Source organism: Terrapene carolina, unplaced genomic scaffold (assembly GCF_002925995.2).
Source record: "Terrapene carolina triunguis isolate 2854851 unplaced genomic scaffold, T_m_triunguis-2.0 Scaffold23, whole genome shotgun sequence".
In the NCBI taxonomy this organism is placed as follows: domain Eukaryota; kingdom Metazoa; phylum Chordata; order Testudines; family Emydidae; genus Terrapene; species Terrapene triunguis.
Window position 1 is genome coordinate 3,402,025 of NW_020664374.1, and position 27,124 is coordinate 3,429,148.

Consider the following 27,124-nt stretch of genomic DNA (forward strand, 5'->3'; position numbering starts at 1 on the left):
GGGGAAGACTAGCTGCTAGAAAAGCGGAAATCTTTTTGAAGAAATGAACAGCTGAAATGAAAACCAAATGATTTCATAAGAGTAAGTAAAACTAAAATAATCCCTTCCCCCTTGAGAACAAAAGTATAGTGTAACTAAATCAAAGACCTGGAATTATTTGAATATATACGTCTTTTAAAAGCAATCTGTGAGTTGGATTCTCAATTATTTAGACTGTTTCTAGATGTGGATGCTTTTGCTTGCATGTTCCAGAGACAATTTATTCTTAAGTGGCAGTTCACTTAGTTTATGTAAACATATTTTCCCCAATCACTGCAGTATTAGTTTGTTCCTAAGAGGAATGGTGAACTCACTTTCATTGTTTCATCAGGAATTTCACAGGTCGAAGCATACAATATATACTTCCAACATAAACTACCCCACACCAGTGAATTGCCACACCCTCTTTTTTGGCCTATTGAATTTAGACGGCAACGAGCTAAAATTATAATACTCTGTATTATATTTTGGTAAGTTTGTATTATTTATTATGTTTTTGGAAATGTATCATGCATACTACAGATGTTAAATCAGATATTAAAATATTAATGAAACTGTCCATTATGTCTATGCAATTGTATACTACCTAGTCACTGGGTTTAATATTTATTATTTTTATTATGGTAACATCCACAAATTGTTTGGCACTGTCCACACCTAGCCTGTCTACTGTCAGACTAGAAATAAGACATTTTTTATCAGTGCGGGTAACTAACCATTGGAACAACTTATCTAGTGGTGTGATGGATTCTCCATTGCTTTCCAGTCTTTAAGCAAGACTGGATCTCTTTCTAAAAGACATGCTTCCTGCCCCCTCCCCTGAGCCTGCCATGCCCTCGCCCCACTCCCCCCCTCTCCAGCCTCCTGGACATCACGAAACAGCTGATCAGGAGGTGCAGGGAGAGGGGGGAGGCGCTGATCGGTGGGGCTGCTGGTGGGTGGGAGGCACTGGGAGCGGAGCTGGTGGGGGAACTGCTGACTATTACTGTGGCTCTTTGGCAATGTACATTGGTAAATTCTAGCTCCTTATCAAGCTCAGGTTGGCCACCCCTGCTCTAGCTCAAACAGAGCATATGGGCTCAGTGCAGAAATTACTGGGTTGGATTCTATGGTCTGTGTTATATAGGAGGGCAGACTAGATTATAATGTCCCTTCTGGCCTTAAAATCTACAGGAAGACATAATCTCTGCCTCAAAGTTCCTACAACGGAGGAGGGCCCTGATTCTGCCATGTGTTGCTCATGGGCTGACAAACTCCTGCACCTGTGGAAAGTACCCCTGACTTCAGTGGGACTCTGTACTGCTAGACCCTTATGCAGGAATGCAGGATCGTGGTCTAAGAAGACAAGCAACAGAGGAAGGGGGGAAGAGAGAAAACATATCATCAATATTTGTAGTTATTTTTAGAATCAAAATTTCATTGCATTATTTATAGCAGCTGAATCTCAGTTTCCATCACAAGCCTGACTTTCACAGGCTTGAGAGAGAGCTGCATCAAGTCCTCCTTGGCAGTAGGGAGAGTCATTGCCACACAAGGGGTAGATCCTTAGCTCATGTAAATTGTCATAGCTCTGTTAACTTCAATGGAACTCTGACAATTTCCCCCAGCTGAGGAGCTGCCCCTCGGAGTTTTAGCCACGTGTCAGGGAGGAACACTGAGTGGTGATGTTACAGCATCATCCTAAAGATCTTGAATGTAAATTGCACAGTCATATTTCATTAGTTAACCTAGCTAATAAGGTTCATTTGGAGACTGGACTCAAGTTCAGAGGCTGTACTCCAACTCTGTGGGGTGACTTGTGTGTGGAAAAAAACTAGCCCAAGAAACCCCTATGAATCATACAATATCAGGGTTGGAAGGGACCTCAGGAGGTCATCTAGTCCAACCCCTGCTCAAAGCAGGACAAGCCCCAGACAGATTTTTGCCCCAAATCCCTAAATAGCCCCCTCAAGGATTAAACTCACAACCCTGGGTTTAGCAGGCCAATGCTCAAACCACTGAGCTATCCCTCCCCCCCATATGAAAAGTGGTGTGGAGTCCAAAACAAAGATTTTCAAAAATGGGTGCCTAAAGTTAGGCCCCATAATCATTATTTCGGTACCTACATAAGTGGCCTGATATTCAGAAGTGCTGCACACCTAGGAGCTTCCACTGGCTGTATAGAAAGGGAAAGAGAGACTATCCAATTTCTTGCAAATGTTTAGCATTTAAAAATATTATTTTAAGCTTACATAGCAACTCTGTTCAATATACAGTACACACAGCACCACTGAAATGCAGGTACGCTGGGAGAAGAGGGGACCAGCTGACTGATGTACAGAACAATAGTGAAGGGGAAAGAAATGTGACTAAGGATAGTGAAGTGGGAGCTTTAATTAGCATATCAAGCCTGTGCCCTTGCCTGAAAGGCCACACACAGTAAGTTGCATGGTGCTTAGATTATTTACCTCAGAAGGAAAGACTGAGGTGACCCTGCTGGGTTATGAACATGTGGTTCCAAGGAGGATAACGATGCCAAACTTAAACTTTAGAGACCATTAAGACACCTCCTCCAGCTTAGTAGTAAATTGTCTCCTTTTCCAGAGTATAGGGGTCTCAGCCAAAGCTCACTGAAGTTAATGAGAGCCTCTCCACTGACTTCAGTGTGCTTGACATCAGGCCCTAGGACTGCAGCTCATCAGGCAGACCAAATGTAAGTTATACAATAGGAGCACGGATCACTCAAACTATTTATAATGTACAAAATACTATAACTCTTTTCAGAACATCCTGTGAGAACACACTGTTGCAACTAATGGAAGCCACTTCGAAAAGGTCCATTCATCTGTGCCATGAAAATGGTGATTGGATGTCACAGCTGCCAGAAAATCTCTGGGATGTTCCTCTCCATTACTTATCCCTTCCAGGTAAATATTAACTTTCTCCTCTAGATACTGATCTTGTTGTCAAAACATTTAAGCATCAGATCCTTGGAGTATCAACAGAGTGGTCAGCGCTTGTGTGATAGAAGAAAATACCATTTATTTTCCAAGGAGCTAATAGTCTAAATAGATTGAGTGGGAGTAACTGAAGGTGTTATCTGTTGGATCAGATGTAAACCAAGATCCTGATCACTTATGATTATCAATGATTGCACAACTCTTTTTATAAGAGTCACCAAGGTAGTCCTGCTGTGCTGGTGAATTACGGTGGGAGGGATTACTCTCTGGGACAGATTTATTAGTCTGATTACGTAAGAATGGCCATACTGGGTCAGACCAATGGTCCATTTAGCCCAGTATCGTGTCTTCTGATAGTGGCCAATGGCAGAGGCTTCAAAAGGAATAAACAGAACAGGCAATCATCAAGTGATCCATCCCCGGTTGTCCAGGCCCAGCCTCTGGCAGTCAGAGGTGTAGGGACACCCAGGGCATGGGATTGCATCCCTGACAGTCCTGACTAATAGCTACTGATGGACCTATCCTCCATGAATTTATCTAATTCTTTTTTGAACCCAGTTATACTTTTCACAACATCCCCTGGCAATGAGTTCCACAGGTTGACTCTATGTTGTGTGAAGAAGTACTTCCTTTAGTTTGTTTTATACCTGCTGCCTATTAATTTCATTGGGTGACCCCTGGTTCTTGTATTATGTGAAGGAGTAAATGATACTTCCTTATTCACTTTCTCCATACCATTCATGATTTTATAGATCTCTATCATATCCCCTCTTAGTCGCCTCTTTTCCAAGCTGAATAGTCCCAGTCTTTTTAATCTCTCCTCATATGGAAGCTGTTCCAGATCCCTAATCATTTTTGTTGCCCTTTTCTGTATCTTTTCCAATTCTAATCTCTTTTTTGAGATGGGAAGACCAGAACTGCACACAGTATTCAAGGTGTGGGTGTATGATGGATTTATACAGTACCATTATGATATTTTCTGTCTTATTATCTATCCCTTTCTTAAGCTTTTTTTTACTGCCACTGCACATTGAGGGGATGTTTTCAGAGAACTATTCACGATAACTCCAAGACCTTTTTTGAGTGGGAACAATTAATTTAGATCCCATCATTTTGTATGTATAGTTGGGATTATGTTTTCCAGTATACATTACTTTGCATTTATCAACATTTAATTTCATCTGCTATTTTATTGCCCAGTCACCCAGTTTTGTGAGATCCCTTTGATCTTTGCAGTCTGCTTTGGACTTAACTATCTTGAGTAGTTTGTATCATCTACAACTTGCCACCTCATCCCTTTTTCCAGATAATTTATGAATTTGTTGAGCAGCACTTGTGCCAGTACAGATCCACAAAGGGCAGGACAAGAGGCAAGGGGTTCAAACTACAGCATAGCAGATTTAGATTAAATCTCAGGAAAAACTTCCTAACTGTAAGAACAGTAGGACAATGGAACAGACTGCCTAGGGAGGTTGTGGAAGCTCCTTCACAGGAGGTTTTCAAAAGGAGACTGGATGGTCATCTGTCTTGGACACAACAAATCCTGCATCTTGGCGGCGGTTAGACAAGATGACCATTGCAGTCCCTTCTAACCCTATGGTTCTATGATTCTAAGTCCAAATGCACTATATCCATTGGATCACCCTTGTCCACATGTTTGTTGACCTCCTCAAAGAATTCTAGTAGATTGGTGAAGCATGATTTCCCTTTACAAAAGCCGTGTTGACTCTTCCCCAATATATTGTGTTCATCTAAGTGTCTGATAATTCTTTTTTATAGTTTCAACCAATTTGCCTTGTACTGAAGTTAGGCTTACTGGCCTGTAATTGCCGGGATCACCTCTGTAGACTTTTTTAAAAATTGGTGTCACATTAGCTATCCTCCAGTCATTTAAGTGATAGCTTACACACCATAGTTAGTAGTTCTGCAATTTCATATTTGAATTCCTTCAGAACTCTTGGGTGAATACCACCTGGTCCTGGTGACTTATTACTCTTTAATTTATTAGTTTGTTCCAGTAATAATAAGTAGCTATTATATAACACTTTTCAGTAGATTTCAAAGGAGGTCAGTATCATCCCTGTTTTACAGATGGAGAAACTGAGGCAGGTGAGATGACTTGCCCAAACTCACCCAGCAGGCCAGTGGCAGAGCTGGGAATAGAATCCAGCTTTCCTGAGTCCCAGTACAGTGCTCTATCCACTAGGCCACACTGCTTCCCTTATTAGGATGTATTTTATATCACTATATTGGTTTAGCCCGACAGGCAATAGTTTGAAAAAATATGCAGGAAGGCAAAAAAAGACTCAAGACAAGCTGCCTCTCAGCAAATACTGGCGGGCTGTTACGGGACAATGCCAGAGCTATTAGCTTTGAAGATTTTGTCTCCTCTCCAGCTAACCTGCAAAACTGGCTTGAGGCAAGACAGGAAAAGGCCTGTGAACACAGGAGCTCAAAAGAATTGTGGCAGGTTTAAAAAGAATGCTCTCTGTCTTTTGGGAAGAGGGAAGTTGTTTGGGAGAACCAGACTGAGTCACACAATACCCTGCTGGGGGTGTCTGAGCCACACAATACCCTTCCTAGGTTACCCTTGGGGATGGACAGCCATTAGGTAAGATAGACATGCTGTAGTCTGTTTGTTTTCAAATCCCTTTTCTTTAAATCTTTTGTTCCCACTGTTAACATAAACAATACATTGGTTTTAAAAAAGCTGTCTGATCACTGCATGGCACTGGTCACAGATGCTCAAAGTTCATCTGAGCAGGTGACGAACCCACTCAGACTTTCTGGGAAAGCAACGCTGATATGCAGGGTGCTATATCCCAAAGCTCAGTAAGACTGGAAGAATGGTGGAATTCCACCCCAAGAGAGGTAAACGCATAAAGCCAGACTCCTGAAGGGCTGCTCTCACAGAGACCATTAAGGGGGGACAGGTTCAGCGAGCCCTGTAACCTTGACACATTCTCCCAGTATTGCCAATCCCCAGCATTTAGAAATCATGAATCAGGCCCCCAAATCATGAGATTTACAAAATAATAAAATTGGGATATTTTTATTAGCCTTTCGGTTTTTGAGCTTTAAGGGTCACGTTTTTCAAGTTTTTCTCCATGACCATGATGGCTAAACATTTTTTTTGTAAACAAAAGTTAAAATTCTCAAATAATCACGGAACTCCAGGAGCTGAAACTTTAAGAAAAACATCAAATATCATGAGACTCATGATGAGAGTTGGCAATACAGTCCTTCTGCATTTCATTTGGATATAGTATGCTTCACTGATGCCATTAACTGCACTCAGCAACATTACACAACAGTTTAAGAATTGCAACTTTTTACCAGAGAGGTGGTTATACTTCATGGTAGGTGAAGAAATTTCAGTATATTTTGTATTGATGCTGGTTTGCCAGTGATGGTGTAAGAAGGTTAAGGGGTGACTTGATTACAGTCCGTAAGTATCTACATGGGGAATAAATATTTAATAATGGGCTTGTCAATGGAGCAGAAAAAGGTATAATACAGTCCATTGGCTGGAAGTTGAAGCTAGACAAACTCAGACTGGAAATAAGGCATAAATTTTTAACTGTGAGAGTCATTCACCACTGGAAAAATTTACCCAGGGTGGTGTTTGATTCTACATCACTGACAATTTTTAAATCAGGATAGGATGTTTTTCTAAAAGATCTGCTCTAGGAATTATTTTAGGGAAATTCGATGGCCTGTGTTAGACAGGGGATCAGACTAGATGATCACAATGGTCCCTTCTGGCCTTGAAATCTATTAACTTGTACTAACACCGCATGACTAAGTCCACACTAGGAGTTGCACTGATTTAACTATTTTGGTAATAGGGTTTGCCTTGACTAGCTACTTCAAGACAAAAATGACAGTGCCTTTTCTCCATTAGGATTGTACATTGAGATAGTGATCTCAAATTAGCTATCTTGGTGTAAAAACACATCTGTTTTGCAGTGAAGACATATGTCTTTTGCCAATACACACTTATGTTTTGGGGGTAGGTTGGGAATTAGAAGGCTAGGTGTGCATAAGTGATATTATTTTCTATTGTGTAATACAAAGGAAAATCGTATTTGAGGTACTAACAAATGATTGAAATAAACTTAACCTTTGTTTTTATTCTACAGGGAGCCATGACACTATGACTTACTGTTTGGATAAAAACTCTGATATAAGTGTCAATGAATCAAAGCTGTTGCAGGTGATAGATAAATGTATGCCTTGGATCATACATCCTATTATTATGAAGTGGTCTATAACACAGGTAACCAATTATCTAACGTTCTCAAACCTGAATTAATAGTCTTGTTTGAAGTTTGTTACATAGTATTGAATGTTCATACTTTTTTCAATTCAATTAAGGAATACATTGGTGCCTAGATATGTGAATAACATTTTTGGGCAAATTCTAAATACCATAGGTAGAGAAGTAAGACAAAAACATGGTGTACGTACCAAGTTTCTGTTTATGGGGAAGATATTTTTGGTGGAAGAGGCTGATATTTTAGGGATAGAGGATTCATAAATAAAGACAATAGTTAAAGGGACACTGTTAACTAAAAACCCCCACATATTGCTTTTTAATCTCAATTAGTTAAGAATGTAAGAATGACCATACTGTGTCAGAACAATGGCCCATCTAGCCCAGTATCCTATCTTCCAACAGTGGCCAATGCCAGGTGCTTCAGAAGGAATGAACAGAACAGGCAATCACCAAGTGATCCATCCCTGTAATCCAATCACAGCTTCTGGCAATCAGAGCATATGGTTGCATCCCTGACCATCTTGCCTAATAGCTATTGATAGACTTATCCTCCAGGAACTTATCTAGTTCTTTTTAGAACCACGTTATAGTTTTGGCCTGCACAACATCCCCTAGCACTGAGGTCCACAGGTTCTGACAGTCTTGACTAATAGCCACTGATGGACCTATCCTCCATGAATTTATCTAATTCTTTTTTAAACCCAGTTATACTTTTCACAACATCCCCTGGCAATGAGTTCCACAGGTTGACTGTATGTTGTGTGAAGAAGTACTTCCTTTTGTTTGTTTTAAACCTGCTGCCTGTTAATTTCATCGTGTAACTCCTGGTTCTTGCATTATGTGAAGGAGTAAATAACACTTCCTTATTCACTTTCTCCACACCAGTAATAATTTTATAGACTTATATCATATTCCCTCTTAGTTGTCTCTTTTCCAAGCTGAATAGTCCCAGTCTTTTCAATCTCTCCTCATATGCTGTTCCACACCCCTAACCATTTTTGTTGCCCTTCTCTGTACCTTTTCCAATTTTAATATATCTTTTTTGAGATGGGGCAACCGGAATGGCATGCAGTATTCAGTGTGTGGGCATACAAGGGATTTATATAGTGGCATTATGATATTTTCTTCTTATTAGCTATCCCTTTTCTAATGGTTCCTAATATTCCGTTAGCTTTTTGACTGGGGCTGCACATTGGGCAGATGTTTTCAGAGAACTATCCACAATGACTCCGAGATCTCTTTCTTGAGAGGGAACAGCTAATTTATGCCCCATTATGTTGTATAGTTGGGATTATGTTTTCCAATGTACATTACTTTGCATTGATCAACATTGAATTTCATCTGCCATTTTATTGCCCAGTCACCGAGTTTTGTGAGATCCCTTTGTAACTCTTTGCAGTCCACTCTGGACTTAACTATCTTGAATAATTTGGTACCATCTTCAAATTTTGCCACCTCCCTGTTTACCTGTTTTTCAAGATCATTTAGGAATATGTTGAATAGCACTGGTCCCAGCACAGACCCCTGCGGGACACCACTATTTACATCTCCCTGTTCTGAAAAATGACCCATGTATTCCTAGCCTTTGTTTTCTGCCTTTTTACCATTTACTGATCCATGAGAAGACCTTCCCTCTTATCCCATGACTGCTTAGTTAGGCCTTGGCTACACTGGCGCTGTACAGCGTTGCAACTTGCTGCGCTCAGGGGTGTGAAAATGCCCCCTCCCGAGCGCAATGAGTGCAGCGCTGTAAAGCGCCAGTGTAATCAGCGCCTGCAGTGCTGCACGCTCCCTCGCAGCGCTGCAAACTACTCCCCTCAGAGAGAGAGCTCTCGCAGCGCTGGCGGCGCAACTACACTCGCGCTTCACAGCGCTGCCGTGGCAGCGCTGTGAATCCCCAAGTGTAGCCAAGGCCTTAGATAGGTACAACTTTTATTATAGGTAAGGCCTCTATCTAGATCAGGGATCGGCAACCTTTGGCACCTCTGCTGGCGGGCTGGGACGGTTTGTTTACCTGCAGCGTCCGCAGGTTCGGCCGATTTCAGCTCCCACTCACCGCGGTTCGCTGTTCCAGGCCAATGGGGGCTGCGGGAAGCGGTGGCCAGCAGATCCCTCAGCCCATGCCAATCCCTGATCTAGATCAAAATATATGTGTTTTTTTAGGCCTTTCGCCCCAGAAAGCCACATTCACCAACTGTCCTAGCAGAGTGATTAGAACAAGGCTATGGGAAAGAGTAGATGAGGCCTCCGTTTGTAGGAATTCAGAAACTGATTCAGCCTTCTTAAAGACTTTAATATTATAAATAAATACATAAAATAAAAACCCAGTATCCATGGGATTATTATTTCTGTTGAGGGAACACGATCAGGGAGCTCCCTAAAGAAAATCTCTGTAAAGTCTTTGATCTGAGGAAAATGAATGCAGACATTTTAAGTTGCTGATCCTGCAACCTTTTCTCATACAAGCAGTCCAGATGACTTCAATAGGCGTATTATTGAACTCAGAACTCAGTATGAATCAGAACTGCTCATGTGTAGGGGTTGAACTTGGGTTGGCTCCTAAGCTTTTATTATGTAGACAATTTAAAGTCCTTTTTAAAAGATCTTAAACTAAGCTGTGTTTAGTGTCCACTTCATAAGGAAATAAAAACCCTTCATGTCAGATGTTTCTGTCATTTCAGAGCAAACTGTCAGCACCACACACAAACCTTTCAGCATCATTTTAGAGGTGAAATATGTAATAGATTTGGTAATCCTAAAAATATGATAAATAAGACTGGGCAATTTTATAAGCTTCTTTAGATTTCTTAAAATAAAGGAACACATGTCCCTTGCAAAAATTTAGGATTCTTTTGTTGTTTTTAACCATTCAGGTACTAAATGTGTCAGAACAACTGGATGCCGGGATTAGATATTTGGATTTTAGGATTGCTCACAAGCCTAATGACTCTTCTGTGAATTTGTACTTTGTGCACATGGTATACACAACGGCTGTAGTAGAGGTACTGTTCTTAAATCTGGAGCATTCAGGAAGGAGTGCTGCTTAATTTTTTTTTTTTAAAAGAACCAACAACTACTTCTGAGTAAGAACTGCTTTGGGTGGGGAACACTGACCCCAAGATTTTCTGAACAGGTTATTCTTTCTTCAGTAACATGGGAATTTCAAAATAAGGAATTAAATATACTGCAGAGTTGATTGTCGGAACTGAAATTAATTTCTACAGTTGTCAACGAGGCTTAACCTCCATGCAGCCACCTGTGAGTTGGAATTCTCTGCAAACAAATGATTGCCATTTTCCAGGGTGTGTTTTGTGATGGTCCCAGTATCTCATCTTGAGCCAGCCCATCATTCTGTGATGTGGGCACAAAGTGACCGCTTTGAGGAATAAGTGACAGAAAAATAAGATGGGATTTAAAGTGTAATACAGGTACAATATTTTTCAAGGAAAATGTATTTAATGAAAAGATCATGACTCAGTCTTTTGGTCTTAAAATGTCACATGTTGATTGGGGTATTCCTGTACTGGCATGCATAGGGCCTGGCCATGCTGTTAGTTGCATATGACTTCCATGAGATGTAAGTGTCAGCAACTAATGGGATAATAAAGGCCTGTCAAGACCATGGGAGTCAGGAGACCTGGGTTCTATCCCTGATTTTACCACTGACTCACTCTTTGACCTTGAACTAGTCCAGAAAAATGGGGATTCTACTTTCCACCTTTGAGATCCTCGGATGAAAGACACTGAAGATGCAAAGCCACTATATACCTTATATACATTGGTATATAAGGTGGAGAGCCACAGGTGGTGAAATCAGCATAGCTCCACTGAATTAAAATCCAAAGGATGGCTTTCCAGCCACTATGAAACTTCCTGCAGAATGTCCCATATTGTCATTCATGATAAAGCTATGCTGATTTGCACCAGCTGAGGGTCTGGCCTATCATAAATCATTAGTTTATGATTTATTTAATTCTCCCTTACCATCAGACAGGCTATTCTAAGTTGATTTGACTTTACTTTTGTAGGATATTCTGTGGGAAATTTTAAAGTGGTTGCAGGCCCATCCTCAGGAGGTCGTTATCCTTGCCTGCAGGAATTTTGTTGGATTGACCAAGGAACTTCATCATCATCTTATCTCCTGCATAAAAAAGATTTTTCATTCTAAACTGTGTCCAAAAGATGTAAGTGCAGACATAATTTCTTTTAGAATGATACAGTAGTTCTTTGATTTGCTATATGCTTTACGTTATCATTATGTTATTTAAAGCTATGGAAACACGCACCTGTTCTATTATAAACAACATAAGTGGGAGTCAGTTATTAGAGAGTTATCACATAAGTGATGTCATAGCGTGGAGTGGCCCTCTAAGGGAACTGACTCAACTCCATCTGTGCTGTGTCATCCAATCCCAAGTAATGGGTTTGGACTTGGGCTTGTGATTGGGTCAGGTGACCAGGCATCACATGATGGTATCCCAGGAGCAGGGCTTCCTATAAGAATGAGCCTGCTCTGTCAGAGAGGGGAAGACCAGGGGAATACTCTAAAGAAGCCCAGAGTTGAAGGGCAAGCTGAGAGAGAGCTGTGGCTTGCAGCCTTGATACAAGGGTCACTTAAGAGAGAAACGGTGGGGAGGCTTCTGACCCATGGCCAGAGAGGACTGGGAAGGGCCTTTCCATATCATCCAGATGGAAAGACCTGACTGAAGCTACCTGGCGTGAGGGTAGAAGCCTTAAGCGGAAGAGGCTTTTGAGGATATGCTGGGCAGGGCTGGCTCCAGGCACCAGCAAAGCAAGCTGGTGCTTGGGGCGGCAGCTTCCACCCAATCCTAGGGCGGCATGGCCGCTTTTTCTTTTCTTTTTTTGTTTTGTTTTGTTGTTGTTCCGCTCTGGCTGCCCTGTGGGGGGCGGCGGCGCGGAGGACAGCAAGCCCGGCAGCAAGCCCGGCAGAGCAGTCCGCGTCCTTCCTTCCCAGCCGACCAGAGCAACACGGAGCCCTCCCGGCAGGCGGCCCCGGCAGTGCCCCGCTGAAGCCCTGGCCGCCCCCCTTCTCTCTCCCCTCCCCCTCCCTGTCCCTCCCGCCGCTAGCCGGGGCACATCTGCAGCGCAGGGAGTCCCCCTGCACCCTGGCTCCGGCCGCGCCGCAGATTTTTTTTTTTTTCCTTTGCTGTTCTGGCCGCCCCGGTTTTTGTTTTTTTTTTTTGCTTGGGGCGGCCAAAAAGCCAGAGCCGGCTCTGATGCTGGGCAGCAGGACCTGGGTTTGGGGGGAAATACTGTTGAGTCCAGCAAGGCACTGAAGAAACTACAGAGTTGGGGAAAGACTTGTTTTGATTTAATTTGACATTTAAATGTGCTGTCTTAATAAACCAGAACCCAAGAAGGGGTGTTTATTTGACTTGCATGAGAGCTGGGGGGACAGTTACTGAAAAGCCCAAGAAGGGGAAACTGAGGCAAGAATTAGTGGTGTCCGGATGCCTGTCTCCTGCCTAAACCCCAGGATGATCCACAATCCAGGGCTCCATCTGGTAAGCATGCTCAGACCAGGGGCACCATTTGAGGGCGGCAGAGGGGGGCGGGAGCACCCCCAAGTTTTGTACAGAAGGTGTGGGAGCTTCTAGGTGGAGCTCTTAACTACAGCACAGCATAGTGTGAAATGTAAGTTCTGTGGAGGAGAGGTGTCCCTGGGGCAGGGAGTCAGTATTTTGTTTACAAACAGAGGCAGGGTGATTAAGATAAGAAAGGACTGGTGATTAAATTAAGTATCTGGAAGTCTAGCCTGTAAAACAGGAGTGTGTGTGTGTGTGTGTGTGTGTGTGTGTGTGTGTGTGTGTGTGTTGTTTTAGAGAGAACATAGGGGACTCAGAAAAAATACAGCCAAGCCCTCTGAGCCAAGGGGGAGATTTGGGGGCATAGGTGAAAAGAAGGGGCCAAAACCAAGGGAAGGGCTAGCAGTGATATAGAGAGGTTCCCACTTTACCTGTGGTACTTATGTGGTCCCGTCACCGTAGTGTCTGAGTGCCTCACAAGGTCTAAACTATTTCTCCTCACAGCCCCTCCGTGAGGTAGAGCAGTGCTGTTATCCCCATTGTACAGATGGGGCCATGAGGCACACACAGACCAAAGGCCAGATTTTCAAAGGTATTTAGTCACCTAGTGGGATTTTCAAAAGTGCCTAGAAGTTTGGTGCTTTGTAAACCCCACTAGATGCCAAGCTGCATCTTTGGGTCCCTAAAAGGTTTTGAAATTCTGTCCGTACGGTACTGGCCTGAGGTCAGACAGGAAGTCCATGGTGGGCGGGGGAGTAGATCCCAGGTCCCTCAGGGCTAGTTCCCTATCCAGCAGACCAGCCTCTCGCTCTGCTGCATGCTGCAAAAAAAAGAGGACTCTGATAAATCGGAACAAAACCAAGGTGGCCAGTTCTCTGAGACTCCAGCAATCAGTCCCAGGAAGTTGGGACGGATGTCATAGTTGACAGCATGAAAAGCAGCATAGAGATCAGGAAGGATGGAGAATGAGAATCAGATGAATGGAGATCATTTAACTCCCAAGGGGTGTCAGGTTCTGCCACTTGCTGGGCTGGAGAGCAATGGCTGCTATCAGGGCTGGTGTAACCACTAGGCCAACTAGGCGGCCGCCTAGGGCGCCAAGATTTGGGGGTGCCAAAAAGCGGTGTCTAACATCACGGGAGTCAGCTGAGCGGGGCAGGGCGGGGAGTGAGGCTTCCATAACAAACCCGCCCCCGCAGCAAGGGGTGCCGCGCAGGACGGTCAGTGGGAGCCTGCGGCAGAGCAAGGAGCAGACAGCCGGCCGGGCGCGGTGACTAGCGCGGCCGAGGGACGGAGCCGTTGGGGGAGGCAGGACGTGGTCCTGAGCTCAGGTGAGCTTTGCCCTCCAACGCGCCGTGCCTCCTAGGGCGAGGGAAAGTGAAACTAAACCCCGCAGCACGATGGAGGGGAAAGGGCTGGCGCAGGTGCCACTTCCAAACACCGACCCCCCCCGCCCCGGTGTCACTGTGCCAATGCAGGGAGCCGGCCCTGATCTCCATGGAGATCCTCACCTGCTCCCTGGGAGAGCCTGGCTCTGCCCTCCTGGCCCCTGGGATCCCCCCGGAGGGCGAAGTACTCAGAGCCTGGGAAAGTTTAGAGACCCTGCGAGCTGGGGGCATTCTCAGCCTCCTCCTTGCTCATAGGTTCCCCTGGGCCAGAAGGGACCGTTGTGATCATCTCCTTTGACCCCCTTGTATTAATTCTAATGAACAATGCCACATTATGCAGTATTCATTTTTGAAAGTTTATAATAAGCCATGCTCCGGGGGGAGGGGGAGAAGAGGGGTGCAAGGTGGAAGTTTCGCCTAGGGCGCAAAATATCCTTGCACCGGCCCTGGCTGCTGTGCAATTTTACATTTTAACTGACAACCATTTTGTTGTCATTTTTGGTTCTGAGTTTGAGAAAAGGAAGGAATCAGAAAGTGTCATATAAGTATCAGATGTGTTTATGCCTCAAATTCTTAGGGTTTCAGCTGTATCTAGGCCAATACCAGAACAAAGAACAGAAATTGTATCTACAGAGTCCATAAAGTCGATGATTATTGTCATTATATGTATTATTCACTGGGCACCATCTGTGTGCTCAGCACTATTCAGAAAATGTAGTCCCTGAGCCAAAGTGTATGAAATGTGTAGCCCTGGATAAGATGGTTCAGATATTTAAGTATGAAATGTACAGTTATTAAGCACATGTTAATATCTGTGAGTGGAGGCGCTGATAGTGTTAGAAGTTTTACTTGATTAAGGACTAGAACAGCGGTTCTCAAACTGTGGGTTCAGGACCCCAAAGTGGGTCATGACTCTGTTTTAATGGGGTCGCCAGGGCTGGCTTAGACTTGCTGGGGCCCAAGCCCGAGGGCTTTAGGCCTGGGTGGCAGGGCTCAGATTACAGGCCCCCTGCCTGGGGATGAAGCCTTTGGGCTTTGTCCCCCTGGCCTGGGGAGGTGGGGCTTTGGCTTCCCCTCCGCCTCCCCCAGGGTGGCGGGGCTTGGGTGGGCTCAGGCTTCTGTCCCCTATCCTGGGGTCTGGACCTTCCCTCTGCCCTGGGCAGCGTGCCGTGGAGGGGGCTGCTCTCAGGCCCCCAGGCCCACTGCCCAGGGCAGCTGGAGGGTCCGGGGCTCCTCTCAGAAGCCCAGGCTCCCTGGGTGGCTCTTACCATGGCCTGGCTCTGGCTTCTGGTCTGGCCAGGGAGCAAGGTCTTGGGGGGAAGAGGAGGAGCAGGTTGGGGGAAAGGGGCTCAGGGGAAGAGGAGGGACAGCAGTGGGGCCACTGAGGGGGTAGGGCTTCTGCATGTGTCCCACTTCTGCCTTTTAAAAAGGTGGTCACCCTAGCTCGGTGGTTCTCAACCTACTTATCATTGTGGGCCACATATGTGGCCCACAACGTGTTACCTGGGCTGCAGGTTGAGAACCACTGCGCACCCCTCCCTCCCCCCAAGACCCCTATGCCCAGTTCCTGCCCAGAGCCCCCTCCGCAGAGTGGGGCCAGGAGTGGACCCCACTGCAGGGCTGGGTGGCAGGGCAGCTACAGACGCCGCTGTGCGGCAAGGCAGCAGAACCCTGGCAGCCCTGGACCCCACCACCTGGGACAGGTCAGCCCCAGCGGCCCCGGACTCCGCCGCCTGGGACAGGTCAGCTCTGGACCCTGCAGTGCGAGGCAGGGTAGGGCAAGGCAGGGCAGTACAGCCTCAGCGGCTCCGGACCCCGCTGCGCCGGGTGGCTCCGGACCTCGCCGTGCAGGGCAGGGCAGTCCCAGTAGCTCCAGACCCCTGCGGCCTCTAGCACAGAGCTGGGCCTCGGCTGCATGCGGCCCACGGGCTGCGCGTTGAGAACTGCTGCCCTAGCTATATCAGTACATACCAGTATTAACCAGCCTTCACAAAGCAAAATACAAGGAGTACTTGTGGCTACCACGCTACCACTCTGAAAGCAAAATACATTTATTCTTGAGCTAAAAGCACTAGAGAGAGAACATACAGTTCCTGTATGCGTGCTAAAAGCTTATCAGAGATCACCATCCATCAGTCTTACAGGACCCTGGTAAGCCAAAGTGTTTCCCACCCTTGCACAAGGGTTGGGGCTCCCAGTGGACAGAAGGCTCTGTTCGTTTGCTGAATAAAAATGAAGGCCCTGTGTGACCTGTGTCAGTTCAAGCTGAGCTTTTTATACCAAAAGCCCTTTCTTTATTTGAGTCTCGGGAAAACCCATTTTAAACCAGCACATGCAAACACTCCTTGGGGTGGTGCTTCTCTAGAGTTGTTTAAAATTCTCAGGGTAATCACCCCCTGCTGCTTTTAGTTCCTAAAGGAGCTGTGGTAACCCTCCCCCATGGAGTAAAATACAATCACACATAGATATTGCATGGGGTTGCAATATCTCTTACAATTCCATTGAAAGCAATGGGATTATTTGTATGAGTAACTATTTACCACCATGAGGAAGGAGCTCACAATCAGGGCCGCAGAAATTAAATGAGATTCTCTAGATATTAATTTAAAACCCTAATAGAATTTAACCTTTTTAATTTTTAAGACACTATTAGATTTCATAGCAGGCACAGAAAGCTCTTAAGGCTGTGTATACTCTGCCACTTTCAGCGCTAAAACTTGAGTCATTCAGGGGTGTGAAAAAACACCCCCGTGAGCGACAAAAGTTTTAGCGCTGAAAAACGTCAGTATAGACAGCGCTTTATCGCCGGGAGCTGCGCTCCTGGCGATTAAAACTACCACCTCTCATTCGGGGTGGTTATTTTTTATCACCGGGAGAGCTGGCGATAAAACGTGACTACACTGCCCATGTCACAGTGCTGCTGCGGCCGCGCTGTAACATGGGCAGTGTAGACATACCCTTACATTCGATAGGATGGCTTAGAAACACTATAAAGAGTGTATCATTCTCTGTTACTTTCTGTAGGTTAGATAAATTTCTGGAGGACTCTTTTTTGGTTTCCTCCTATTTCAGTTCACTAGAATTTTTTGCAAAATGGAAAATAGACTGCATCTATACTAGCAAACGTTATACCTGTAATTCTCCACCATTGCTACCACTAGCAGAGCTGCATTTTGCTATGGCTAAAAGTTCGCTAATGTGGACAAGGCCATATAGTATATAAATACAGATTTTAAAATATACACTTCTCCTTTTCCTCTCCCCTCCCTTCATGCCTAAAATGGCCCCATGTAAATTCTCTTGTTCTGCAGTCCAGTAAAGGGTACATAAGATGTTTGGTAATTAGGTGAACTTTGTAATTGCACCTGTGAATTATCTTGGCACCTGATAGATTGATTCACACCTGGTTCCACTGATGGCATTCAAAACAATTCACTCCCCTAGCGAGCCTAGTCAGAGTGATGCTGTTAAATGCACTTCTAAGGTAGTACTGGGAATGTCTGTGGAGATGGTTTTTTAGTGTACTTTTAGTGCTAGTGCTCTCCTGACAACTCTGGCCCTAAAGTTCTCTGATAGAATTGATACATAATGGCAGCAGCACCAGTACAGGCTTCCTCACACTGCTCCACCAATGTATGTCAGCTGTGTTCCAGAGGGACAGTAGTTAGGGAATGAGACAGTAGTCTGGTCTGTCTTTTTGATCCTGGACCTCTCTGCTACAACTGCCAACAAGGCACTAATTAGTGCTAGTGCTTTTTGTGATGTGGGCTTCTCCACTAGGGACTGGACTGGGACCACCTACTGACTTCACACAACAGCCAGCAGGTGGTAATGACTTTCTCTATTGAACTTAGGCTGGATTCGACCTGCCAACCTAGAGGTGAGAGAGGCTTGCCCTCCTACTACCATTGCTTTGAACCCACCAGCCCTCCAGAAAGGGCTTGATTTAATAATCAGAGATTATTTAATGATTAAATTCTAAGAGTTACAATTTTCAAGGTTTTTTTAAACCAGCTACAAGGTACAAGAGCTTTGAGCAGTTAAACAATTAACATTTCAAAGAGGCATATGAACAGTCAGATTTCTCTGGAGACTGGAGGGTTACAGGTTAATGATGACCCTGTTTACTATTTGAATTAAGTCTTTGAAGTTACCGTATGTAGTGGTAACCATCCAAGATGACCATTTCAAAGAGGTTTGTGCAGCAGAGTTAAAATAGAACAATTCTGGGGGAAATTATCGGATTCTGAATATTCAAGGCCTCAACTGAAGACGTGAGTGACACTGGTTTATTGTTTCCTCACAGCACTCTTTGACATAAAGTCTGGATTAACATAACCAATATTAGAGAAGGTAATGGAATAGATTACTTGTATTCAGAATGGTCAGCCAGAGTGGGATGAATTAAACTGCCCTCACCACAAAAGGAATTTTTGATACAAAATAATAAAGGGACTAAGATCGTGAAGGGGCTATCATACCGTGCTGTAGCTTTCAGTGCCGGATTCTTGCTTCTACCACTTATGCTGCTGAACCTGACATGTTGCCAGCCCTTAGTTCTGGTAAAATGGTATAAAACTCCTTTTAGTTCTACTGGAGAGGAAGATTTCAAAAATCTGGACTGTGGTGCCAGGATTGGGATGAGCAGGTGCGACATTTGTTCTCCACCTGCTTTAAAATTACACATTTCTTTAGTCCCCCTCTCCCCCCTCAAATGGATTCTCTCCCCCTTCCCATGTCAATGACGGGGCAGCGGGGAGGTATTCCCTTTCTTTGTGGAGAGCTGGGGAGAGAAGTATGGAGATAGGAAGGTGTTTTCCTTGCTCTGCCCACCTGCCCCACCACACTGAAGTTGCTTCAGGGAAGAACAGGAATGGATTAAGTTGCAAACACTGGCAAATCAGGGCGAAGGTAGAAGATTGACACTCTCTAAGCATTCAAGGTTCTTAGCATAGCAATCTGAGATGCATGTGCAGTGGAGCCATGAAACAGACACAGGCTAAATAGCCTTTGGGAATAAGAAATTAGGTAAACGTTACTTAAAGAACATGGATGGATCACATCTAGTCTATCAGAGAGAGGGGCCAATACATTGAAACGATCTCTAAGTAAATGTGACTTTTAGGTTTCAAATTACATCCCTTATCGCCTGAAGCATCCCGCAAATCATCTTGTTCTTAAGGATAGGTGAACTGGTTCCGATTCATAGGCACTGGAGATCGGGATGATGGGGACTGTGAGAGAGGGGAAGAAGAGGGTCAGGCTGGTGACTAGGGTTCTCCCTTGCCAGGTCCAGGAGAGTCAGTCTGGTGAGGGGGTGCTTCCTTGAGGGCTCTGGGAGGGAGATGTTTTCGTTGCTTGCCAACCCTACCCCCCACTCTTGCAGTACTACTAGCACCCTTGTCTAGAGCTGGTGTGTGTTTGTGGAAGGCATTAGGGGAACTGTGGTTGGTTTCCTGTTAGAGAGGAGGAAGGAGAACTTGTAATGTGTGCCCGAAATAGAACTGCCAAAGAGATGGAGACTTCCTGATTCCCCAAGGATCTCAAGTTATTATTACCATCACAGAGCTCTCTCAGCCCGAAGCAGCTTCTAATTCACCTGGTGCCAGCCCTTTTTGTTGGCAGGTTTAGCAGCATTGTCTGAATTGAGCCTGCATCTATTTCATTTTAGAGCAAGTTCATGTTTTAGCATTTGATTTTTTTTAGCGTTGCCCAGGAGCTAGTCATTCAGCTCCTGTCAATTTTAACAGTAGAACTGTCATTCCTTTCAGGTGGTTCCAACGCTACGGAACATGTGGACATATGGGTACCAGGTTATCATCTCCTATGAGGATGTGACTGAAGTAATGAAGCACCGTGAACTATGGCCTGCAATTCCATATTGGTGGGGAAACAAGACTGCAACCCAAGATCTTATCCAGTATCTGGAATCTATGAAAAAGATTGGGCGCCCAGGTACCTACCACATCTCACTTACAGGCAGGGCCGGATTAACTTTTTGTGGGCCTGGTGCCAAACATATTTGTGGGCCCCCATGGGGCAAAATGCAGGGGGGCAGGATGGTCAGTCTCCAGAGTGAAGGGCAGGCTGGGGGCAATGAGGCACAGCGCGGCGGGAGCAGCCCCGCTCTGCACAGCCCAGCAGGAGGGCAGTGTTTACAAACCTGCAGCTGCCAGACGCACACTGGCCTGCCCAGCCCTGTGCTGCCAGCATGCCCCTTCCCCTTGAGGGTGGGCCCGCACCACACCGCCCCCCTGCCCAGTGTCCCACCCTTATGCCCAGCGCCCACTCACCCAGAGACCTCCACCACAGATCTCTATGCCCAGCTCCCACCCCTCCCAGAGACCTCCCCTGCTGGCCTCCCACCACAACTGCACAGCACCCTGCACACAACACCGCTTGCCCAGCGCCCCCCATCCATAGACCTGCTCACCACTTTCCTCAGAATCCCACCATCATAGCTGCACAGCACCCCATATTCCTGAGGGAATTGTGCACCAAAAAATTAAAAATTCTGTGCACAATATTTTAAAATTCTGGAAATTTTGTTTGTCACTAAATAAATGTGGAGGCTCCAACATGGCAGTGGGGAGCACAGGCCACTGGTTGCATGGAGGTGGGAGATTACCCTGCAGCCTCCCCCCACCCCACCCCGGGACAGGGACTCAGCAGTGAGGCTGCACTCGACCCTGACACAGTGCAAGGGCCAGGTCTGCCCCAGATACACCCTGGGGCCCTGCCCCCCTGTGCCAGACGCACCAGGTGTGGGTGAGCAGGCTCAGCCCGGCAGCAGGATCCACGTACAGAGGGACTTAGCGTGGGGGGATCCAGGTGGGGGTATGAGAGTTCTCTGTGGGGCAATCTGGGTGCGGGTGGCTCAGTGGGAGATCTGGATGCACAGAAGCTCATTGGGGGGTTCCAGGTGCAGGGGCAATGGGACTCTGCAGGGGATCCAGGTGAAGGTGTTTGGGGCTCAGCAGGGGGCGGTCTAGGTGCAGGGGAGGTGGGGTTCATTTGGGTGGGGGTCCAGGTGCAGGTGGTTGGGGCTCAGTGGGGAGGGTGTCTGGGGGGGCTCATTGAGGTGGTACAGGTGCAGGGGAGGTGGGGCTTGTCAGGGTGAGGGTTCGATGGGCCTGCTTAACAGGGGAGCCCCAGCTTCTGCCAAGGGGACACCGCATGCTGGGCTCCAGCTTCCCCCCTGCCCCCATCCCCTTCTCTTCCCCATCCCATGCCCCTTCCCCACCGCTCCATCTCCTCCCCACTGCTCCATCTCGTCCCCACCCCACCCCTTCCTTCCCCCCCTGCTTCCCCCATCCCTTTCTCTTCCCCATCCCATGTCCCTTCTCCACTGCCCCATCTCCTCCCCACCCCCTTCGTCCCCACTGCCTCTTTCCCCCAGCCCCCGCTTCCCCTGTCCCCTTCTCTTCCCCATTCCATGCCCCTTCCCCACCACTCCATCTCCTCCCCAGGCTTGGGGGGAAGGGGGGAACTGCCCCCCAGCACGAGCTGGAGGAGCGGAACGGGTTGGGGCCGGGTCGCTCCACTTCCTGCCGCCCGGTGATTGCAGGGCAGGCCTGACCCTGCACTCATGGGGCAGCGGGAAGTGGAGTGACCAGCCCCAGACCATTCCACTCTGATCCCCTGGCTCCTGGACTTTGGGGAAGGAGGAAACTGCTCCCCAGCACTCACCGGCGGCATGGTTGGGAGCTGGCGGAGCGGGCTTGGGCCGGGTCGCTCCACTTCCCGTCGCCGGGTGAGTGCAGGGCGGGACTGACCCCTGCAGCAGTCCCCCAGGACGCGTAGCTCAGGGGAGGGGTGGAGTGGGGGCGGAACAGGTGTGGGAAGAGGCGGGGTGGGGGTGGAGCAGGAGCGGGGGCAGCTTTCCTGGCTGGCTCAGCCGTCTGGGGGATCAGGCTGGCTGGGGCCGCTTCTGACTCTGGGCCTGGCACCATGGTAAACCCAGTACTGCTTACAGGAACTAAGAACACACCCAGGAACAAGAAATGAGTAGAAACTCCAAGCTACTTATTGCCAACATATGCATTTGGGCCTGATCCACAAAGATAATTAAGTGCCTAAGTCCCAGTTTTAGGCTTCATGGTGATCCACAAAACTCCTGCTGAACCTTGTAGGCGCCTTAACTTCAGCCTCTGGTCATGTGCCCTGCTGCCTCTCTCTAGGCATCTGGATGCTTATCTTGCATATGAGGCCTGATCTGGCAAGCGTGCTCTGAGGCTGCCTACTGGATCAGGTCCCACTTAAAATCTGGCTAGTGGTGGTGGTGTGCATCTTATAACTTTTAACCCAGTGGTCAGAACACTCAGCTGGGATGTGGGAGACCCAGGTTTAATTTCCCCATCTCTGCCAGAGGGGGAGAAAGGAGACCTCTGTTCGAATCCTATGTCTCAGCAGGGAGCTCTAACCACTGGGCTATGGGATAGTCTGAAGAAGGGTGCCCTTAATCTCTCCTGTTGAAGCTGTTCCACTGTGGGTAAAGTGAGAGTGATGGGAGCAGGGGATTGAACCCTGGGTCTCCCACCTCCCAGGTGGGTGCCCTAACCAGCAGTCTCTCTCTCTGGCCCAATGACTGTTCTAAACAGGGGATGGGGGGTGGGGTTCTGAACAGTCATTGGGCCAGATCAGAGAGAGTGAAAATGACTCTAGCTGGGTGCTTAGGATACTCACCTGGGAGACCCAGGATCAAGCTCCCCTGCTCTAATCACACTTTCGTTCTTTATTCACAGTGGAACAGCTTCACCAAGAGAGACTGAGGGAGCCCCACATCAGAATATCCCATAGCTCAGTGATTAGAGCCCTCTCCTGAGGTTTGGGATGCCCTTGTTCAAATTCTTTTGCCCCTGTAGGTAGAAGAGGAATTTAACCTGGGTCGCCCACATCTCAGGTGAGTATCCTAACCACTAGGCTAGAAGTTAGAAGGTGCCCCTTCTTCAGTGTGGCGAGAGGGACATGCCTAACTCAGTCTCATCAGAAACAATGTAGACACCTAGCCCCCCTGGCTCCACAAGAGGGATTCCCATCCATGGATGGCTAGCAGAGATAGGCTGAAATCCAGGCTGCAGGGAGGGACCAATCTCTGTCAGAGCAAGGGGGCTTAGGACACACCCCTTTCATCAGCATCTCCGCTTAGGTGGCTCCCTGCGCAGCGTACTGGCTTTTTGGATCACATTGTAAGGTGCCTATTTCTCCCAATGCATTGTATTGGGACCCCAGGTGCATAACTCAGGCTTTGTGGATCCCATTGATATTTTCTAGGTGCCTAAAAGATGTTGCTGGGCCCAGAATCATAGTGCCTAAGTCCCTTTATAAATCTGGGCCTTAATGTCCTACTTGTTACACTGTATGCAGTAGCTGTTACCTTGCTTTAAATGTCCATGATACTGAATGGGTGTGACCCTACGTGGCTGGTTAGATCAGTGTGAAGTTCATCTTCCCTCATGATGTCTCCAAAAATGGATCAGCTCTCTGCTTCTCTTTTACGTATCAGCTATTTGCTTAAAGTTGTGACATGAACCTGAATTCTGGGAAGGAAACTAAGGCAGGGAAAAAACAGAAACATGGGTGACTGATATTAAAAGACAGGAGGGGTTTTCACTGATTTTTGAAACCCATTATAAAGTAAACAATCTTTTCTCAGACACAGCTCACATCTAAAACTAGCCCTCAGAAGTTGATTTCACTTTGTAATTGTCCATGGCTACCCACATGTAAACATGATGGTCATCAGCTAACCACATCCCTGTGACATTGAAACTCCTGATCACTTCTCGCTGCAAACCCACAAGCCTGCACCAGCACCACTAACTCAGACAGTAAAGTGAAACCTGTAAGCACTTCAGCAGGTCTAACATTTTTCAAATAGCAGGTGGTGACGCACACATGTGTGTGCAAGCCAGTGCATTACCACTAACAAAAAGAAAGAGGCCTTTCATGTTAGTAAGTGTAGCAGTGAGTAAATTAAGTGAATATATATCGAAGCTTAAACATTCTTTCTTTGATATTAGTGAGAGTGGTAGCATAAATGAGTGATTAACATACAATGATGGAAGAATTGTGAAAGTGAAAGCTTTACAGCTTGACTTTATGCTTTGGTGTCACAGGAGTGCTTCCGCCTCAAGAGATGTGTTTTATCTATCCAATTGATCTCTACAAATTAAGATGTATCTAAAGCATTGTGAGGGGGGTAAAAGGGAGAGAGAGCTATTGTATACCTGCCCCTTTTTCCCTCTCCCTACTGCCTTCCACATTCTTTCTTTTCTCACTTTTTGCATTTCATGTAATTAATAGGGTTTAAAAGCCTCAACCCACCTTCTGCATCAATCTGCTTCTCCTCCCTGTTAGTGATGTTCTACTTTCATGGAAATTGCCTCCAAATGGATACCTTTCCTTTAGAGTTGGGCATTATGCCATATATTATGGGGACAATTAACCATTAAAGAACAGTTAACCCTTGTTATATGCCTCAATTTGTACACCCTCAGTACTGATACAGCTGTAAAAGGAGGCATGTCAGCCCTTCATTTTCTTCCTCGAAAAGAGATGCAGGGATGGTGAGTGATGATTGGGGGGAACAATGGGCCATATTAGACAACTGATATTTACAGGGGACTCCTCAATGAAGCCATTGCTTGTTAGCCTGTAGAAGTTGAGGCAACGCTTATGAGGAAACTTATGACTGGATCTTGCCACAGATATTGTGCAATACTGTTCATAAAAAGAAATTGCCAAATCAAGGCACAATATGGCCCTATATCTATATAGGGAACTCCAGTTACTGTTAAATGACCTACGGTATGTCTTCACTACCCGCTGGATCGGTGGGCAGCGATCGATCCAGCAGGGGTCAATTTATCGCATCTAGTCTAGACGTGATAAATCGACCCCCGAGCGCTCTCCCATCGACTCCTGTATTCCAGCTTGGCAAGAGACGCAGACAGAGTCGACGGGAGCGGCAGCAGTCGACTCACCGTGGTGAAAACACCACGGTAAGTTGATCTAAGTACGTTGACTTCAGCAACGTTAGTCACGTAGCTGAAGTTGCATAACTTAGATCGATTTCCTCCCCCCCCCCAGTGTATACCAGGCTTTCACCTTTATGAAAATTTTCCTCGACTGATGGAGATTAGCAAACAGGGAATATTTTCTTACAGGATGAGTAAATTAAGTGACTATATATTGAAGCATGTGGGCCTGAGTTAGGTTCACTGGTTTTAATTGCTCCATATCTGCATAGCATAGCTTACAACTCTAAGAGAAAGTGAGCTGTTGAGACAACTCCAGTTACTGGAAAGGTACCTAATTTTCTGGAGGAAGCTCCTCTGCTAATTATTCAAGAAAAAACACTAGATCAGGGGTCGGCAACGTTCGGCACGCGGCTCGCCAGGGTAAGCACCCTAGTGGGCCGGGCCAGTTTATTTACCTGCTGACGCAGCAGGTTCGGCCGATCGCGGCCCCCACTGGCCGCGGTTTGCCGTCCCGGGCCAATGGGGGCAGCGAGAAGCCGCGGCCAGCACATCCCTCACCCGCGCCGCTTCCTGCTGCCCCCATTGGCCCGGGACGGCGAACCGCAGCCAGTGGGGGCCACGATCGGCCGAACCTGCCACGTCAGCAGGTAAATAAACTGGCCCGGCCCGCTAGGGTGCTTACCCTGGCGAGCCGCGTGCCAAACGTTGCCGACCCCTGCACTAGATGTAGGGCTGAGTCAATGCTCAGTAATGACAGATACCAATTTAATGTTTCTTTTTTTTTCAGACTGTTTCTTTGTTGCAGGGATTAACCTTACTGAAGACTTAGAGTACATTCTGGCACATCCATTTGGATCCTTGAAGAAAATGGCCCTTCCTAGCCTTCCATACTTGAAACTCTGGATAAAGCAACAGTATCCAGGACCAAAGAGGGAATGTATCAACATCATTGCTGGAGACTTCATAGGAAATCATGATTTTGTGAATGACGTGATAGAACTTAACAAAAAAATCATCCCTCCATTACATTACCATGGTAATGAGACTGAATTAAAGGATGTTTCAAGACTTTCAGCTTCATAACCTTGGTATGATTGAGTAGCTTTTGATCAGCTCTCAGAGGGAAGGCAATTTTCCTGGTTCAGATACATCATATGTGTATATAAATGACGTTTCTTCCTCCCAGGTATGTTGTGAAGATTCATTAGTTGATACTTTTGTATCAAAATCAGACTTTAAAATACACAATGATTATGGCAAGCAAAACTTCCTATAACTAGAGGAGGAAGAAGAGCAAGAAGGCTTCTCCTTAAGTTCTCTAGAGCCCTTGCCACATAGGTGTAATGTAGCTGGGAAGAGCATAAATATTGCAGTAACTGTTGTTAGAGAATATCCTAAGGACCTTACTCATCTTCCGCAAAACAGAGAAAATAAATTTGTTTACTGTTGTTTTTTTTTCTTTAAATATATTCTTAATGCAAATAGTTTCGTTATTTCAATAAAAAAATGTTAGTTATGGATTTAAATATGTGTGTGTGTGTGTGCGTGCGTTTGCAACCTAAACATCTCGGTATGTGCACCAGTGAAATTGATTACACCTCTACCTCGATATAACGCGACCTGATATAACACGAATTTGGATATAACGCAGTAAAGCAGTGCTCCGGGCGGGGCTGCGCACTCCAGTGGATCAAAGCAAGTTCAATATAATGCGGTTTCACCTATAACGCGGTAAGATTTTTTGGCTCCCGAGGACAGCGTTATATCGAGGCAGAGGTGTAGTTTGTTTTCATGGGCCAAGGTGAGTGAAATGTTAAAAGTACACAACATAATTAGCAAACAGAAAAATTAGATTTTTAGAATACATTGTTTTGATAATCTAAAGCATTATTACTATGCCTGTAAGTAAATTTATCAAAACTGACAGTGTTCTTAAAGAATCTTGGCATTA

At 46.2% G+C, this 27,124-nt stretch overlaps 1 protein-coding gene across 1 annotated transcript; it reads left to right on the forward strand.

Moving 5' to 3' along the window:
- LOC113406137 (PI-PLC X domain-containing protein 1-like) lies at positions 1–26,332 on the forward strand. Its single transcript, XM_026649027.1, has 8 exons — positions 1–81; positions 371–509; positions 2,803–2,945; positions 7,121–7,257; positions 10,131–10,259; positions 11,286–11,441; positions 19,963–20,146; positions 25,961–26,332. The coding sequence occupies exons 3-8, from the start codon at positions 2,834–2,836 to the stop codon at positions 26,254–26,256; spliced, it is 1,014 nt and encodes a 337-aa protein (XP_026504812.1). The 5' UTR covers positions 1–81; positions 371–509; positions 2,803–2,833; the 3' UTR covers positions 26,257–26,332.
- The last annotated feature ends 792 nt before the right edge of the window (positions 26,333–27,124 follow it).

Excerpts from the sequence above, each read along its gene's own strand:
- LOC113406137 (XM_026649027.1), top strand. The coding sequence starts at position 2,834 with ATGGAAGCCACTTCGAAAAGGTCCATTCATCTGTGCCATGAAAATGGT. Across the intron at positions 7,258-10,130 it reads TGAAGTGGTCTATAACACAG|GTACTAAATGTGTCAGAACA; the intron begins GTAACCAATTAT and ends TTAACCATTCAG. Across the intron at positions 10,260-11,285 it reads ACACAACGGCTGTAGTAGAG|GATATTCTGTGGGAAATTTT; the intron begins GTACTGTTCTTA and ends TTACTTTTGTAG.